The sequence below is a fragment of the Pteronotus mesoamericanus genome, unplaced genomic scaffold, assembly GCF_021234165.1.
Source record: "Pteronotus mesoamericanus isolate MK-2021 breed Mesoamerican mustached bat unplaced genomic scaffold, CSHL_Meso_final contig_101, whole genome shotgun sequence".
Classification (NCBI taxonomy): domain Eukaryota; kingdom Metazoa; phylum Chordata; class Mammalia; order Chiroptera; family Mormoopidae; genus Pteronotus; species Pteronotus mesoamericanus.
Window position 1 is genome coordinate 17,454,600 of NW_026555001.1, and position 18,004 is coordinate 17,472,603.

At 45.7% G+C, this 18,004-nt stretch overlaps 1 protein-coding gene across 3 annotated transcripts in view; it reads left to right on the forward strand.

Moving 5' to 3' along the window:
* ITSN2 (intersectin 2) overlaps positions 1-18,004 on the forward strand; it is a 114,702-nt gene that overhangs the window by 90,853 nt on the left and 5,845 nt on the right. For all 3 annotated transcript variants that reach the window (XM_054569072.1, XM_054569083.1, XM_054569094.1), the window contains 6 exons: positions 6,998-7,119; positions 10,073-10,179; positions 11,057-11,240; positions 15,063-15,161; positions 16,863-17,030; positions 17,421-17,636. In XM_054569072.1, the coding sequence (XP_054425047.1) occupies positions 6,998-7,119; positions 10,073-10,179; positions 11,057-11,240; positions 15,063-15,161; positions 16,863-17,030; positions 17,421-17,636 (896 nt within the window). The remainder of the gene's footprint in view (positions 1-6,997; positions 7,120-10,072; positions 10,180-11,056; positions 11,241-15,062; positions 15,162-16,862; positions 17,031-17,420; positions 17,637-18,004) is intronic.

Genomic DNA, 18,004 nt, shown 5'->3' on the forward strand with positions numbered 1-18,004 from the left:
ATTTACTGTTAAAATATTGTCTTTTCACTGAGCTTAAAACCAGTGAGACTGAAAACCATTATGTGATTATCTGGCTGCTTAATATGGGGCACACAGAGAATAGCATTATTCAGTGGCAGTGTCTGCAATGAATGGGCAAGGGCTTTTCAGGGCTTTATGACATAATCTGAAAAAGCCCTCTTTGTGTTAATCATCACAAATTGTCTTTTGTCCTTTACCTTTGGGAATCTTTGCAGATTTCTCTCCTCTCCTTTCTTATGCATTCAACTTGCCTCTTGTTCTTGCTTGCACTGTACGCTGCTTAGAACAGTTGTTCCCAACTGTAGTGGGACAAGTTTTCACAACCATTATGCATTATTCATAATTTGCCTCTCAGTCTCCACATGCTAACTCCAGTGTTGGGGTCTTGTGGCCCAGCCCACCACTAATTATTTTCCTGAAACTTTGACCTGATACTACCTATAATCTCCTATTTTTCTTACTTTCCCATTCGTCCTGTCTACCAGAAAGAAGTTAGCCAGGAAGCTTTCGTTACTCTCACTGCCTCTAGTCAATGTCACATTCTGTAAATACTTGTTGAAGACCTGTCAGGTGTCAGACATGGGGATACAGCAGATATAAGGTAGACCAAAATTTCTGCCCTCTTAAAGCTGTCAATTGAATAGGATAAGACAGAAAACAAATAAAATGAGTAAGTATCTAGGGTCTTTAAAAAATAAAGCAGGTTAAGGAATGTTGGGGTGGGTCCAGAAGGATTTCAGTTTGAAACAAGCTACTCAGAGATAAAGTCTCTCTGAAATGGTGACATGTGAGCAAAGACTTGAAGGACATGAAATACGCCTGGAGAAAGCCAAGTGGATGTTTGGAAGGCCATCCTGGGCAGAGGCACCAGCACATGCAAAGGCCTCAGGCAGGAGCAGCCTGATGAGAACAGCTTGGAGGCCAGAGTGGCTGGAACAGAGGGAAAAGCAAGAGCAGGAGGAAACAAGAACAGAACGGTGACCAGGGAAATCAGGGAGCCTGTTTAGGTTCTCGTGGGCTGAGTGTAAGAACTTTGGCTTTTGCTTGGAGTAAGAAGAACCCATTAAAAGCTTTAATCAAAGCAGTGACATGATCTGATGCTTTAACAGGATGGCTCTGGCTTGCTAAATTAACGGGGGGAAAGGGCCAGAAGCACGGTGACCCATTGAGGCCAATTCAATAATCCAGTGTCAATAATCCACCGTCAATAAAGACGGTGGCAGCTTGGATCAGAATGATGACGGTAGACATGGTGAAAAGTGGTCAGATGATGGGTGCATTCTGAAGATAGAGCCAACAATTGGATCCGATGTGGGTATAAGACGAAGAAAACCATCAAGGATGTCTCCAAAGATCTTATTCTGAGCAGCCAGAGAGGTGGATTGCCGTTAACTGAGACGGAACATAATGAAATAGGAGCAGGTTGGGAGACGGTGATTAGGACTTTGGTTTTGGATATTTTACTTCCATCCACCTTTTAGATATCCAGGTGGAGATTCTGAGTACGTCGTGCTCAGAACGTGTCATGGAATTCAGAGGAGATATTTAGGCTGGAGTATCAATGTGGGTGTGTATCAGTACACAGATGATACGTAGTAAAATCATGAAGCTGGATGAGAACACCAAGGCTGTGAGTATGAAGAAGAGCTCCCAGGACTGAGACTTAGGGGTTCACCATTAAGTCTGGGAGCTGAAGAAGAACCAGAAAAGGAGACTGAAAAGGACTGACCAGCGAGGGAGGAGGATATGAGGCAAGGTGGCGACCCAGAATCCCCAGAATCCCGGGGAAGAAGGATTTTAAAGAGCAGGGAGTGATCACCTGTCACACATGGTAATGATGGGTCAAGGAAAAGGGTACCTTTTGCTACGTGGGAGAAGGCTACTTGGGCCTTTTAGGAAGCCCTTATTTAAAATATTTGAAAATAATTTTAATGCATAATTTTCCAGATACAGTCAATAAATGTTTTTTTTTAATAATATAGGTTCTTGGGCATTTGTTGAAATTAATTTAATGGGTACTTGAAAATGTATGTTATCTTCTATATGTGTTCATTGTATTAGGCCTATTAATAGTGTTCCAGTCTTTCATATTCTTACTAATTTTCATTCAGAGAGTATAAAATCCACCAGTTTGATTACAGGCTTTTTAGTTTTTCTTTTGTTCTTTTTTTCCTCATTTTGGGGGAGATAATTCTGTCAGTTTTTTATTTTACACTTCGAGGCTGTCCTGTTAGCCACAAATAAGATCAGAATTATTGTAACTTTCTGAATTATTTATATCATCTTGTACAGATCCGTGAAAGCCTATTTTGTCCTTTGCTAATAAAGCCCCTCCTGCTGCTCTTTTGTATTTTTGCATTTGTATAGCTTTTCCTAGCTCTTGTAACTATATTTATTAGGTGTCTTTGTAAACAGCATCCAGCTGATTTTTTTGTCCAATCTAGAATCTCTGTTTTAACTGGCAGGTTCAAGTTATTTTTATTTATTAGAACTATTCAATAGTTTTATTTATATTACCTTATTGTATTTTTTGTTTACCATGCATTTTCTTTGCTTCTCTTTAAAAAATTCACCTTGAATTTATATCCATCAATCTAGTCATTGATATTGTCACTTTATACTGTCAGTAATTGTTTTGATTTTTCTATACTTTCTAGTCTTTTTGCTCACCATTTCTTCTTTTTTTACACTCCTTACATCTCTTTTTTCCTTCTTATTCAATTTCCTAAAATACATCTATTAATAGTTCCTTTAATCACACCTATTAATGGTAAGTGTTCTCAAACTTTGCCTAAAAAAATGTCTCTATTTCTCCCTTACCCTTGATAGTATAATTAGGGTTCTAGTTTGACAGTTATTTTTTTCTCCATAGCCCTTATTGTTGGCTTGAGTGATATGCAGCCAGTCTGATTGTCGTTCCTGTGTAGTTATTTTGCTTTTTCTTCAGGCTTTAATGATATTTTTTCTCATAAGTGTTTTGCAGTCTAGGCAAGAGTTTCCCCCTCCCCCCAATCAGGAGTCATTGTTCCTCCTGAATCTGTGGAGTTCTGTCTTTCATCAACCCTAGAAAGTTGTCAGCCATTGTAATTCAGTATTATCTCTTCCCATTCTTTCTATTCTCATTTCTTAGATTCCCATTAGATTTTATTGGGCCTTGTTATTCTGTCCTTCATATCCTTTAACCTTCGTTTTATGTTTTCTATCTTTTTGTCTTTCTGGGATACAGTCTAAGTAATTTCAGCTGTGTTTTCAGATTTCCTAATTCTTCAGATGTGTTTGATCTGCTATTTAATCTATTTATTATTTCCACGATAATATTTACCATTTTTATTCATGTCTTTTTCAAATCTGCCTATTCTTTTTTTTTTTAATCAACTTTACTTATGGTTTCAAGTCCTTCATATATGTCTTACATTATTTTAAACCCATATATTTTATGCCTTTTGTTCTATATTTTCTATATCATCATGTTCTTGGGGTTCTAATCCTCATTTTTTATTTATGGTGGATCATTTGTTGCTTTTTGTAATTTTGTACTTTAACTCACCTTCAGTGAGACTTGGTTTTTCTGTTGAAATCCTGTGGAACCAAGGCTATGAGAGTGACCCTCCAGAGCAGTTGTATATTTTCTTTGGCCAAGTACCTAAGGGTATCACCAGGCAGGGACCAGTTTTTGTGTGCAGTCTTTCCACACCTCAATTTGAGAAACTGTATTCAGGTGAACAATGTGCAAACTGGGGAAATTTCAGCCTCCAGTAGAAACTGAAACTGCACTTTACCAAGACAGAGGGGAATCTGCTTTCTTATAGAGAAACTTCCTGCCCTAGTTCCTGATTGGCACATTTTTATGCAAATGAGGAATCCAAATACACCAGTTCTGATAGGTCCAAATAGCATGGTTCTGATTGGTTGGAATCATGCATTCTAATTGTTCATTATGCAGCTGCTCTGATTGGTCAGTATAGATGCAAATGAGGATATAGCCCATTGGAAGGGGCAGGTCTCAGCTGACTGGTTAAAAGAAGATACTGGGAACTTCTTTATACCAGTTGACTCAGACAACAAGAATACAGTGTACGAAGCTGAAGATTCAATCTATAGCTTTTCCCTGAAATGCAGTGTGGGTAAGTGGCCTCTGTCAGCAATGGCTGCTAGACTTTAGTTATGAATTTGTGCCCAGTCAACCACGAGCTGTCCTTGGAGGATATATGGTTTCTTGAGGTCCACAGGTGTTAATTCATCAGCTAAGAATGCTGGAATTCCAAACTTGAGTGAGATGCAAGCCTAGCATTTCTATTCTTTACCTAGCAGAGGCTAAAAGCTTTCTTATCATCTCACTGTTCTGGCAAGAGAATTTTTTTTCCTAGACTACCCTGTAGTCTTTGAGTCTCCTTCTAGCACCTCCCCTCTTCGGTCAAACCCAGGCAGATGCCAGCTGCAGTAGGAGCTTATAAAAGCAGCCTGCAGTCGCCCTTCTTGCAGGAACAGAGCAGGGAAGGGGGAGAAGTGGGTCTGGGGACAACGCAACAGTCTACCACTTGACAAATATTTCCCAGCCTCTGTGATCAAAGCATTGCTAAGTTTGATGAAATAGAACTGTGTTAGACACAGCCTCTGACTCCAGTGGGAAAGATGGGAATACTAACTAAATGCAGATGAACTATAATACAAGTTACATTGTGTGAACTGTTAAAATACAGAAGCAAACCAGTACCATGGAAACATAATAGTACCATGAAAAGTACCATGGAAAATTACAATAGAAATGTAATGTAAGTCATACTTGCAGTCTCAAATGTAATTTAAAATTTTCCTGCAGCAACACTAAGAAAATTAAAAAGCGTTAATAAATTTTTTACCCCAGCATTATCCAAAATATTAGCATTTCTTTTTTAAATTTTTTTAAAAAATTATTTTTTTAAGGTATAGTTTACATTTAGTATTTTTTTTACTAGTTTCAGGTGTACAGCAGAGTGGTCAAACAATCATGTACTTTGCAAAGTGTTCCCCCAATATTTTCGGCACCCGCCTGGCATCATACACAGTTATTACAATATTATTGACTATATTTCCTATGCTGTACTTTACATCCCTGTGACTATTTTGTAACTGCCAATCTGTACTTCTCAAGCCCATATTAGCATTTCAGTATGTAATCAATTGAATTAATGTGTTATTCTACATTCGGCGGTGGGGAGGGGCATTGTACTAGTTCTTTGCACTCAGTCTTCCTACTAGGAATTATACGCTTACAGCACTTCTCTTGTTTGAATGGCCACAGTTCAAGTACTCAAGTCACGTGTTGCTGTGGCTGCCATATGGGGCAGCACAGGATGGCAAAGGGTGTATTCTACCCGCAAGCCCGAATTCCTCAGTTCTCAAAACTGAGTGCACTTCTCCTCCCCTCCAGAAAGAGAGTCCCATGGCCCAATGAGTGGTGGGAACTCTAGGTTCGTCAAATGAAACATTTCTTTAGAGCAGGGCTTCTCGGAGCCTAATATGCTAATGGGCATTGTGACCCTTCAAGAGAAATTCACAGTCTGCAGCATTGTCCAAGGTTATGGGACCTCACCGGTCCGGTGTCCAGGAACACATTTTAGTATTTGCTGGGGCAGGGCAAGCAAGAAGCCTGGAGGCGGGCGGAGGCGGAAGCACAGAGGGAAACGCCAAGGTGATGGGCGTCACGAAGGCCGGGAGCAGAGCCTCCTCACGGGAGTCAGCACTGGGGGCAAGTGGAGGAGGACGCAGCTCCGGAGGGGCCGCTGGGTTTGGCAGTGGTCACTGTTACCTTCACAGGAGCAGCGTCAGTGGAGCAGGGGGACAGAGGCCAAGGTACCCTAAGTTGTTGAAGTGGCAGGGAGAGCTAGGGGACTAGCCGTGAGAGTAGACCCTCTAGTGGCATTTGGCAGTGAGACCAGAGTGAGGGTGCTTGAGGAGGCAGCAGGACAGAAGGAAGGGTGCTTGTCTGTTTTAAATAATGGGTGGCAGGGACCCTTCACCACGTGTCCAGGCTATTGCAAGGCCAGGGAAGGGCCTGAGGAGAGGGCCAGCTCTGCATGCTGGTGTTAGGAAGCAGGAGGCACAGCCTCGTCCCTACACACAGGAGGGAAGCACAGGGGTGAGTGAACAAGGCGGTAAAGGGCAGGGAGTAAAGGGGGCATTTTTTTCCTCTGATGTCATAGGTAAGAACATCTTAAGGTGAGGGTAGGGGATCAGGATAGAGACTTGAACAGAGAATGAAAGTTTACATACCATTATAATGAAATGCAGAAGGGTCAGCTAGGGATGGGGTACAAGGATGGTCCCCACATTCATCCTGATAAAGCTAATGTCACATGTGTTCCAGCCTTAGAAATGATAAAATATCTGAGACTTTCCCTATTATCCCAAGATACAGAGCAGATAGAGAGGTTGATGCTTGTGGGTTTTAATGCGTCGTTTCCCAAAGTGTGACACACGTATCCAGGTGGTATACAGAGCAATGACATGCAAAACAGTACCCAAGGAGACTCACTTTATTTTAGTGGTTATTTGTTTTTTGACCCACTGGTAGCTCATGACCTGTGGTTTGGAAAACATTGGTCTCAAGCATGGGGTTATTTAATTGTTTCCATATCTTTGAAAGTGTCCTGAGATGGTGAGACTAGTATAGATTCTTCACAAGCTCAACATAGTTTGGATCTCTCTGAGACCATCTTTTAAAATCCTTAATTCTGTCATTTACTATTTGGAAAGGAAATTGGGACCCCATCGACGTGTTACAGGCGTGGCTCACTCGCTGCTTTGGCGCATCGAGCGGCCCCCGAGCCCGCTGTCCGCAGGCGCGCGCCGTCCACAGAAGTCCCAGTGCTCTGTAGAGAGTTGTGTAGTTCTTTGAAGGCAGCATCTGGAAACCCAGCACATCTGCTGACAGACATCTGTTTTCTGCAAAGAAGACTAAAATAATGTTTTGAAACTCTACCCTGTTTTTCCATAGGGTGCGCTGATCTCCAAACCCTGGACACCATGCAGCCGATGGAGAGGAAGAGGCAGGGCTACATTCATGAGCTGATTCAGACGGAAGAGCGGTATGTGGACGATCTGCAGCTCGTCGTGGAGGTGAGAGGCCGCCATTCACCGGCTCAGGAGTGGACGGCACTTGGGGCCTCAGAGTGAGGTGTCGCCTTTGATGTGTGAATTCTCAAGTAGTGACAGGAGTCCTCGCCCTCTTCAAATGCTTTCCCTTCCCCTTGGAGAGGGTGTGAAGCTGGGAGATTTTAAGTCAACTGTTTTTCCCAGATTAGGTAATTCAGAGTGGAGAGAGAGAGAAAGAACAAGAGGACCCTCAAGTGCCTCCGTGGGCAGTGGTGGAGGCCCCCTCTGGGAAGGACAAGGATGTAGCGTAGATGGGAACTTCTACCTCAACTTTTTGCCTAACTTTATTTACAATGCCATTTTGACACCTGACATTTTCATAAACTTTGATCTTTTCAGAGAAATTATTAAGCAGTGGGAGTGTTCACCTAAATTTGTTATCAGTTTGGAAAACCAACTAGGACCATATTGTAAAATACTTCCCAACTATCATCTATTTGCTGTTTAGGTTTGTGTCTGTTGGTGTCACCCGTGACCTCTGAGTTATCAGCTGTTGGAGCAGTTCTTTAAGATCATTTGTATTTGAGTGAACAAAATTAAGCTTTATAGTTCTATTATATTTTTTGTTTCCATGGCTTTTAGTTCCCACTGGATGTGTCAGGGCACTCAGAGGAGAAGCCCAGTTAAATAAACCACCTGAGAACAGGTGACACCCCCCCCCCCCCGCCACCCCACATAGGCCCAAAAGGTGCAACATATACCTGGCCGTGACCTTGTTAACAGAAACGGAGCAGGGGCTGGCTGCTTCGGCGTCTGCACATCCCCCCCCACCCCGCCCCCGCCCCCGGCAAGGCCTGCCCTGAGTCACTCTCCACCCTGCACGCAGGCCGGGACCTCCAGCCTGGCACGCTTGTTCCTCTCCCTTGTACATGGCGCACCACTTCACGGGTGACAATATCTGTCTGCCGCAAGGCTGTGGGCGCCCAAGAACTGAGACCATGTCCTTCATCCTGCGTCCCCGGCACTTAGCCCGGCCTTGGCAGGCAGCCCTCGCACCAGAGCTGAAGGGATTCGGTGTGTTTGTGTCTGCACCACTTTGACCAAGAAAAACGGCCTGTAGGAGAGGCCTGTCTTTTCTACTAACTCCCTCAAGGATCGGCCCTGCCTCCGGTCAGATCGCAGTCCCGCGGGACTGTGCAGGGTGCGGAGGTGCCCCTCTGGCATTAGCACAGAAGGTGAACGGGGCCACGTGACTGCCCCACCTCAAACCGGTCATTTAACCAGTGAGGCCTTGGTTATCCCCACCCTGCCCACCTCAGGAGACCCTCTGAGGGCAAGGAGTCATGCTGGGGTCAGGGATTTAGGGTGGAAAGCACTGTTCACAGGCAAAGCCACCTCATCGCTGTTCCCATGGAGGCTCCCAGAGGGCCCGACCGTCTTACCCCCTCTGCTTGCCTCCTCTGGCACAAAGCAGGCTCATGCAATGAACAAAGCAACGTGAGTCAACCAGTGAGTGAGGGCACAGACCCCAGGTGCACTCCCTGCCCTTCAGGAGCAGCCCCGGAGCTCGTCAGCGGCCCTCCGCGGGCTGCTCTCGCAGGCGTGTCCTGGCCTCTTCAGTCTGACTGTGGAACTGTAGCGGCTGAGAGAGGCCAGTTCATAGCACTTGGATCTCGACTCTTGGACTCCACGTCTGGCTCAGTTCAGTCAAGATCAATGGAAAACCAATGTGAAGCGCTATGCTAGAGAACAGAAATAAAAGAGAATGTTCCCGCCCTCCAGGAGTTCACGGTCACGTGGACAGACAGACAGACAGTTACAGAAGGTGCGGTGAGGGCGGGGAGAGGGGTGAGCTCAGGTGCTTGGGCAGCTGAGAGGAAGGGGATCACCCCGGCCGGGAAGGACTTTCCCAGCGAGGCTCCAGCTGAGACCTGAAGGGCAAGGACGATTTTTCTGTGCCAGGAAGAGGAAGTAGAAGCGGGAAGGCACCTATAAAGGGAATTAGGGCCCTGCAAGTAGTCCGGTGTGGCTGGCGTGCCATACTTGAGGGACAGGCAGGCGAGGTTGGCGGGGGCAGATCTCACAGGCCTCGCGGGCCTTGAGAAGGAGTTTTCATCTTATTATGTGGCCAATGGACAAATTCAGTAGAGAGTGCCATGTTGTTCGTGTTTTGGAAAGATCGGACATGAGAAGAGTTGTCTGAGGCAACTTCACTATTTCCTTGAAGTCATTCCCTAGGTGTTTAGTGGGAACTTGGACTTAACATCTAAAAGAGTTGAGTTTTAGTTCTAGTTCTTCCATATTCGAGTTTGTGACCTTGAGTGAATCACTGTCTCAGCCTTTACTTCTTCATGGGTCCATTGGGAATAATAATGCCTGACATAGCTTGACCTATATCATCTATGAAGTTAATGAGAACCCCCGCATCATGCACACACACACGTGCACACACACAGCATCTATGTGTACATATCAGTGCTTTGTATGTCCGTTAAGTGCTGTGGAATACCGATGTGGGGTATTATTATTTCCCTGTCAGCCAATGTCTGAAATCCACATCTGCTTGTCAGTCAGTCTTGGGGGTAACAAGTCGTCACTGTCTCTTTTGCTGAACTTCTCACAAACTGCTTCCAGAACATTGAGGTGCTCAACCTGACGACAATCGCCTTTCCCCAACTCTGCAAACTCTTCCGGGGGCAGGCGCGTTGCGCCCAGCCTTCATAACACCCCCAGATAGAGTGCGTGATTCTCCTGTCCTTGGTGAGAACCCTGGATTCAGGCCTTAGAATCAACCTTGACAGGAGCCCAAATAGCAATAAGTAGGGAAATTATTCAATTAAAAGGTAATAGTCATAAATATGTTTATTTAAAAAGCTATGACCTGATTAGTTTCAGTGTATGAAGGTGTTGTTTGACTTAGACCACATAGGTTGCATATTCATACTCAAGCTAACTTACTTTTGTGTTTTGAATTAAGGTTTTTCAGAAGCCGATGGCGGAGTCAGGCTCTCTCACTGAAGGAGAAATGGCCTTGATCTTCGTTAACTGGAAGGAGCTCATCATGTCTAACACGAAGCTGCTGAAGTGAGTGCAGAGCCTCCCCTGTGCCTGCAGCAGCCCCCCCTCCCCCGGGACTGAGGCATCCACCCCTAACTCCCCGCAGGGCCCCTCAGCAAAGGCCCTTCAACAGCTTCCTGCTCCTTCAGGCTTTTCACTTTATTATCATTGTCAGAAATGCCCTGTAACTGTAAAATACCTCATTATTGAAGTAAAGAAATGTAACAGAGAAAACACTTTGATTACACAAAGAAATTACACCATTAAGCAAACACTGTATCCACACATACTTGGCTCTGTATCCAGTAGAGTCAGAGGTGAGGGGCAGCTCCTGGCCCAGACATAACTGGCCAGCTTGGCAGCCTCCTCAGCCCCGGGCGAAATTCCATTCCTTGGGGCGATTCTCTGTGCCCTGCGCTCAGGGGAACAGGATCCTGGGAGGAGGCACCCGCAGGCCCAGCGCCAGCCACTCCTTCCTCCCCAGGGCTCAGCAGCGCTCGCTGGCAGAGGCTCCCTCCACCTCAAGCCCGGCCCCTGGGGGCTCCACTCCCTTTTTCCCTGCAGAGTATGGAAATTTTCTTTCTTTTTGGTTCCGCTGAGAACAGGGTAGAATTTGTCAAAAGAAACTTTGCTAAGAAACCAAGGTGATACCAGAACAGTTCACAGGTATAGAAATGAACTAGGAGAAACACCCCAGTGTATCGACCACATTTTCTTATTCTCTGTTAACATTTCATCCAAGTTGGCTTGGCCAGGAGAGCTTTCTGGCCAAGCTGCCTCCTCCTTCTGACCGTCCCCTCAGAAGGTGCCAGAGGTTTTTGGGTAACTCGCTGGTTATCACTAGCCTCAGGCCCCACAGAACATGCACTTAGAACCAGAAAGTGAGCGAGCGTGTTGGTTGCAGGGCTTTGCGGGTGCGCAAGAAGACCGGGGGCGAGAAGATGCCGGTGCAGACGATCGGGGACATCCTGGCGGCCGAGCTGTCCCACATGCAGGCTTACATCCGGTTCTGCAGCTGCCAGCTCAACGGGGCGGCTCTGCTGCAGCATAAGACAGATGAAGACGCGGACTTCAAAGAATTTTTAAAGGTAACTCCACTCTGGGGCCTCGTGCGGAGCCTGAGGCAGAGGCTGCGCGGGCACAGCAGGAACTGCCACGCTATCCCCATCAGTTTCCGAAGGAAACACTCATATGGCACAGATTTTTCTGGTTGCTTCGTGTTGCCTTTCGTGTTGATTTTTCTTGGCACTGGGCCCATGGTTTTGCCCATCTTAATATAACAGAGTGCTGTTTAAGGCTGTTTATATAAATCAGCTACTTTATACCTCCCCCGCCAAAAAAATCCAGAATGTTACTTTCTTAATTTTGTAAAATTGTATTTACTTTATATCCTTCATATTCCAGAAAGAATATAAAAAGCTTACTTAAATGTAAAGTGGAACAAGATAAGACTTAAAATGAGTGGATGAGTGAAACAGGACAAAAGGAAATGAGGGTAGGAAAAAATGGCGGCACCAGGATTAGGAGATACATAAAATGCATCTCTCCAATCCTCTGCATTTATTAGGAGTGTACACAGATATCATCAGACCTTCCAGAGACGATGGGTGCCTCAATGCCGTGGTCATAAATTAAAAACAAGCAGTGGGTAAGGAGGAAGGCCGGCCGCACTGTACTCAGAAAAGACAGCCTGCGGTATAACACAGTGAGTCAGTGACACCGTGCCCCGCACAGCAGGGAGCGTCCGATAACTGATTGTTAAAACAGAATGTCATGTTTTGAGAAGTCATTTTCATTGATGTCGTTCAGTAATAGAAATGTGTTAAAATGGTGAGGGAAATGAAAGTAAAATCTATTTTCTTGCTTTTTTTTTACATTTCTTGTCAGTTTTTTAAGTTCATGAAGTACTACATATTGGGATCTGTTACACAGCCACAGCCATACCTTCTGGAAGCATGCCTTACTTTAATATTTTTATTATCAGGGAACAATGGAAACATAATTAAGCATAAAATAGAAGATGCATAGGCTGAGGACAAAAATTCCAAAAGGAAAATAGAGGAAGCAATAAAGATAAAAACAGAAAAGATATCAATATATCCAAGAACAGGGACATTGAAAAGAGCTAGAAAAGCATAACTTAGGTAAATCTAATCAAAAAAGAGTAAAAACAATAGATACAAAGATTTTTTTAAGTCCAAGGGTATATCATTCAAAAATATATACTAATATTGAAAACGTTACCAAAAATTGTAGTTTTCTATGAAAATTTGAAAACTGGTTCAATAAGAATAGAAAACCTGAGGATACTGTTAACCAAGGAAAAAATTGAGTAACTTACCCCAAAAGAGGAGCTGGGGTCACTTGGCAGATTTAATGGTGAACTCAACCTATAAAGAAATAGATTATTCCATGTAATATAAACTGTAACAGACCATAGGAAAAAATAGAAGACCTACCTAATTCATTGTATAAGACAAAAGTGGCCCTGGCCGAAGGCCTGTTTTGCTATTTGTATTTAATTACAAAAATGAAAAAAAAAGTTATAACTCAATATCTCTTACAAATATAGCTGTTAAAAATCTTTTTTTTTTAAGATTTTATTTATTTTTAGGGAGAGAGGAAGGGAGGGAGAAAGAGAGGGAGAGAAACATCGATATGCGAGAGAAACATCAATCATTTGCCTCTCACAGGCCCCCAACCAAGGATGTAGCCCACAACCCAGGCATGTGCCCTGACCTGGAATCAAACAGGTGACCTTAGGGTTTGCAAGATGGCGCTCAACCCACAGAGCCACACCAGTCAGGGCTAGTTGTTAAAACCTTAATTAAAATATCAGTGAATAAAATTAAGCACTATGTGAAAAGAAGGGTCTATCATAACCAAAGAGGTTCATCCCGGGAGGCAAGATAGTAAGATAATATCATGCTTAGAACAAGACACACTTCAGAATCAGACAACATGGGTTGTAATCCCAGCCCCATCAACTGTCCAGTGTGTGACCAGAACAAGTTATGTAACATTTGGTGCCATCAGCCCCTTCATCTGTAACCAGGAAATGATCAGATACACTTTTAAAGTATGTTAGCACAGAGACCAGCATATAGTAAGCATTCAGTAAGTACTGATTATATTTCTCTTCCTTAGGATGGTCTCAGGGAGGCACAGATGGTTCAATATAAGACACTGAGGAGTGAATATATATATATATATATATATATATATATATATAGATAGATATAGAATATATCTATTCATTCCTGTATATATATATGTGTGTGTGTGTGTATTTATATATGTGTGTATACACACACACACACACACGCACGCACACAAATACATATGCTGCTGAGGACAGAACTCTTCAGTTGGTGATCAGGGGTTGCCTAGAAGTGAACTAGAAGAAACAGAAAGAAACCAAGATCATAGAAACAAGCATTGATTGGATTAGATAAATGTAGAATTGGGAGGGCATGTGAATATTTTTAAATAATAGCAAAATTAAAAACAGGACATTTACCATCTAAAGCATAGCAAAAGATTAAAATTCTTTTGCAAACAACAGGAACAGTCGTGATGTAACTAGAATGTCAGCGTCATCACCATGGTCAAAGTAGTAAAAACAAATAAAAACAGTATATAGTCTTATGGAATCACAGAGCATTGATCACATCAAAAAGCTAACTGTGACCATAAGCTATGTTCTAAAATGTTACTTTTTCAAAAGGCTCAGAAAATAGAGAAGTAAAAACCATGAAGATTCTTGTTATAGCAACATTTATAGATATAACCAAAACCAAAAGGAGAGAGATTTTAATATCTCATAGTGGGAAATGATTAGAGGAATTATAGCACAATAATTTGTCAGTCATTGAAATGGATCATCCTGGAGCTGCAGCTACTCTATTCAGGCTAGTACTAGTACCGGGGGAGAAGCACGTAAGATGTAGTGCGTGGCCTCCTGGAGCTAACAGGCTGGGGGGCAGGGCGTGGAGACGCCACAAACATGATACCTCTGCCTGTGTTAGCCCCGTCCAGAGGAGTCGCTCCCGTGGAGGTGGCCGCGGGCTATTATGGGGGCCCAAGAAGGACCTCTGAAAGGCAGGGAAGGCAGCAGGGTAGGGGAGAGCCTGGGCAAGAGAAGGCATGGTCTGTGTGTGCCCTCAGAGATAAATATGAACTAGCCAAGGAGCAGAAGAAAGAAGGGCCAGAACTGGCAAAGGCTAACACATTCATTGCCTGACACATAGCAGGTGCTCAATAAATGGTAGCACTTGTTACGAATAAGGCACGGACAATGGGCGGGCAGAGGTGCGGGCAATTGAGACCTACTAAGGAAACAGAGAGACTGGCGTCAGTGGTGACTCCTAGGTGCGGGGGAAGGTGGGTGGGCACAGAATGGCGCCACCAGCTCCAGTAGGCATAGAGATAGGAAGGAAGGCTTTTGTGACAGGAGACAAGGACTTCATTTTGGGGTATGTTGAGGTATTGAGGTGTCTTTGGGACATCCAGGTGAGAAGGAGAGTAATGTGGCGGGGGCAGAGCTCCAGAGAGGGTCTGGGTCAGACTCTGGGACTCAGAAGCAGGCGACCTGGGGCAGCACCAGCAGTTAAGAATGGGTAGAGGAGAAGAAGTGAAGTTGACAGAGGCAGCCCGTGGACCGGGAAGACAGCTGAGAGGCTCTGGAAGCAAAGGAGGGCATGATTACGATCACGCAGGCTAAGAAAGGAGGCGCATCGCTGGGTTTGGCACACGAGCTGAGATACTCCTGCTGCTAATCCGGACGTATCACTTTGGATCCTGGGGTCTTAAAAGAAATTGGAAACCTAAAAGGTCAGGAGCACAGCCAGTGTTTCCTCTGTTTTCACTGCAGCTGTGACTTCCTCATGAGCCTGTCGGTTATTTTGCAGAAGCTGGCGTCCGACCCTCGATGCAAAGGCATGCCCCTTTCCAGCTTCCTGCTGAAGCCCATGCAGAGGATCACCCGCTACCCGCTCCTCATCAGAAGTGTGAGTGCCCGCCGGGACGAGAAGCAGGCCCCTCTGAGGGCCACAGAGGCTGGTAGTCGGCGAGCCTCCCAGTGCACCAGCTGCTCTGCCCCATGGTCTGACCACACTGTCTGACAGGCCAGGCACCGAGACAGAGAGAGAGAGAGAGAACATGCACACACAATACAATCTGAAGGGCTAAATCCTAAAAGTGAGCAAAAAGAAGCGTCTGAGGTTGTAACCTGCCCCCACCCAGGAAACTCCCGCAGCCTCCGGGAGCCCTGAGCATGTCTGGGCAGAATACAGGCCCTCTGGGTCTCCAGGTGTGAAGCCCGTCTTAAGCCCAGGCAGAGCCCACCATTAGCACAACCATGCGCTGAATTCAGTCTTTCTACTGAGACCTAAGTTTGTTGGCCAACTGACCACCTTCACCGAGATGTCCCAGGAGTGCCCAGCCCAGCCTGTCCTAGACAGAGCTGTCTTCATCTCCTCACCTCAACTTGCTGACTACAGTCCTTCTAAATGCCATCCACCTTTCTGACAGAAGCAGCGTGGGCCTCTTGAGCCAATATCGTCTAAGGAGAAGGCACATGTTACAAAGGATTATTCCACAAACAATCATTGATGTAATATTAGTCATCTTACAAAGAAAAACAATAGAAATAATACAAGACTATTGCTTTTATTGCTTATGCCTTGCCCACCGCTCTTTAAGCCATGTTAACTCAACATAGGTCTTACATCACAGAGCTCACGTTACAGCTCTGATACCACGCCAACTCCATACACATCAATCCACACACAGTCCCTTACGTGAACTATCTGGGCCAGGTGTGTTTCAGAATTCAGGATGTAGCTCAAACACTGTATACTGTATGACACCCCAGAAAAGCCTGGGCAGCACCTATAGCCAAACACAGTAATATCCCTACAGTGAATGCATGAGCAATCACTATGAGTAGAATAAATAAATACATCTCTGCAGTTTAGGTCAGGTTTTGCCACCAAATGAGGAAGAAAAGCCTTTAGCCACTCAGGGGTTTGTCACATTTGGAATTACGAAAAAGAACTATGGACTCTCATGGTGAGAGAGTCCAGATGGGAGTCATCTGTTGAGGGGCTCACTCGCTCCCGGCCCCTGTTCTTTTACATTTGTAACTTTAGTTTGAAGTCACTTCAAGAATGAACGGAATGTGTTTATCTACATGCTGACCACATAATTTTATTGTATTCTTACTGTGGCAGGGGATTCGTTGTTTTTATCAGATTTTTCAAAAGGTTCGATGACCCTCCCCCACCAGAAGTTACAAACCATTTATTTCTATTCAGCAAACTCACACGTTTCTCACAGTTGCAGCTGGTTTATACTGGAGGGTTCACCCGAAGGCACGTGGCTTCAGGTCCTGGGGGCGGGGGGAGTCCAGAGGTGCCCTTTAACCTACCGCCTGTTACTAAGATGCAGCTGGAGAGCCATCGGAGACCCACAGACCGGAGGGCACGCGATCCATGCAGCACGTGGCATACTCTCTTGTGACTGTGTCACCTGTCTCCCCAAGAACTGGTGGGACTATGAGCTTCTCAAGGACAAATGATTGACTTGCTCACCGTAGTGTTTTCGGTGCCCCGCACAGCACCCAGGGGGCACTGAAGACAGTCCCGGGACCCCTGGGTCGGCGGGTGGTCGACACAGTACCTCCCACGTGACCGGCCGCTCTTTTGCAGATTCTGGAAAACACCCCCGAGAAGCACGTAGACCATTCCTCCTTGAAGCTGGCCCTCGAGCGGGCAGAGGAGCTTTGCTCTCAGGTTAACGAAGGCGTCCGGGAGAAGGAGAATTCAGACCGGCTGGAGTGGATCCAGGCGCACGTCCAGTGCGAAGGCCTCACAGAGGTGAGGCCGGTGGGCTGAGCCGGGTGGGAACCGGGTGCGGGCCTTCCACCGGTGGGACTGTCTGCACTGCAGCTCAGCCGCGTGCACGCCCCGCCCCGCCCCGCCCTGCCCCTCCTCGGCTGTCGTCTTTCTCATAAAGAGAGTCTTGGTATTTACACTTTGAGATCTTTGAATTCGACTGACAGAGTCAGTATTCCATGGGTGTAAGTAATCATTTCCACTGTGCCGGCCTGAACTGTGAAGAGAAGTTCATTGGAAAAAGGTGAATGATCACATCCACACTCCAACTAGAAAATTCTGTCACAGTTCCCTCAGGTCCACAGCCTGTCAGGGGGATGCTGGGATGGCTTGTGCTGGGACGGACAAACTGACAGTTCCTTTCTCTTTAAGCAACTTATTTTCAACTCCCTCACCAACTGCCTGGGGCCCCGGAAGCTTCTGCACAGTGGGAAACTGTACAAGACCAAGAGCAATAAGGAGCTGCACGGGTTCCTGTTCAATGACTTCCTGCTCCTCACCCACATGATCAAGCAGTTTGCTATCTCCTCGGGCTCCGAGAAACTTTTCAGCTCTAAGTCGAACGCTCAATTCAAAATGTACAAAATGGTAAGTGCCACGTTCTTGGCAGCAGCCCCAGGAGGGGGTGAGGTTTTTCCTTTATCTTCAGGGCCTCCTTCCCAACTGAGCCTTCCCTGTCCTCCTGGGACGCTACACCTGTTTCCAGATGGCTCACGCTTCCTCTGTCACCTCCCGGGGAAGAAGCTCCAGTGTGGCCGGGCCTTTGCCGCCCCTGGGAGAGCCATGGGGTGGGGCGGGGGGGGCTCCAGCTTTGGGGTCCACCTTCCGCTCTGGCAAACACGACACTTGATCCCCCATGATAAAGGCCAAGTGTCACTGTGGGGAGGAGAGAGCCTGTCACGTGAGCAGCCCTGGCTGCCCAGAGCGCCTGTCCTCAGTTCAGCGACACCCAATCT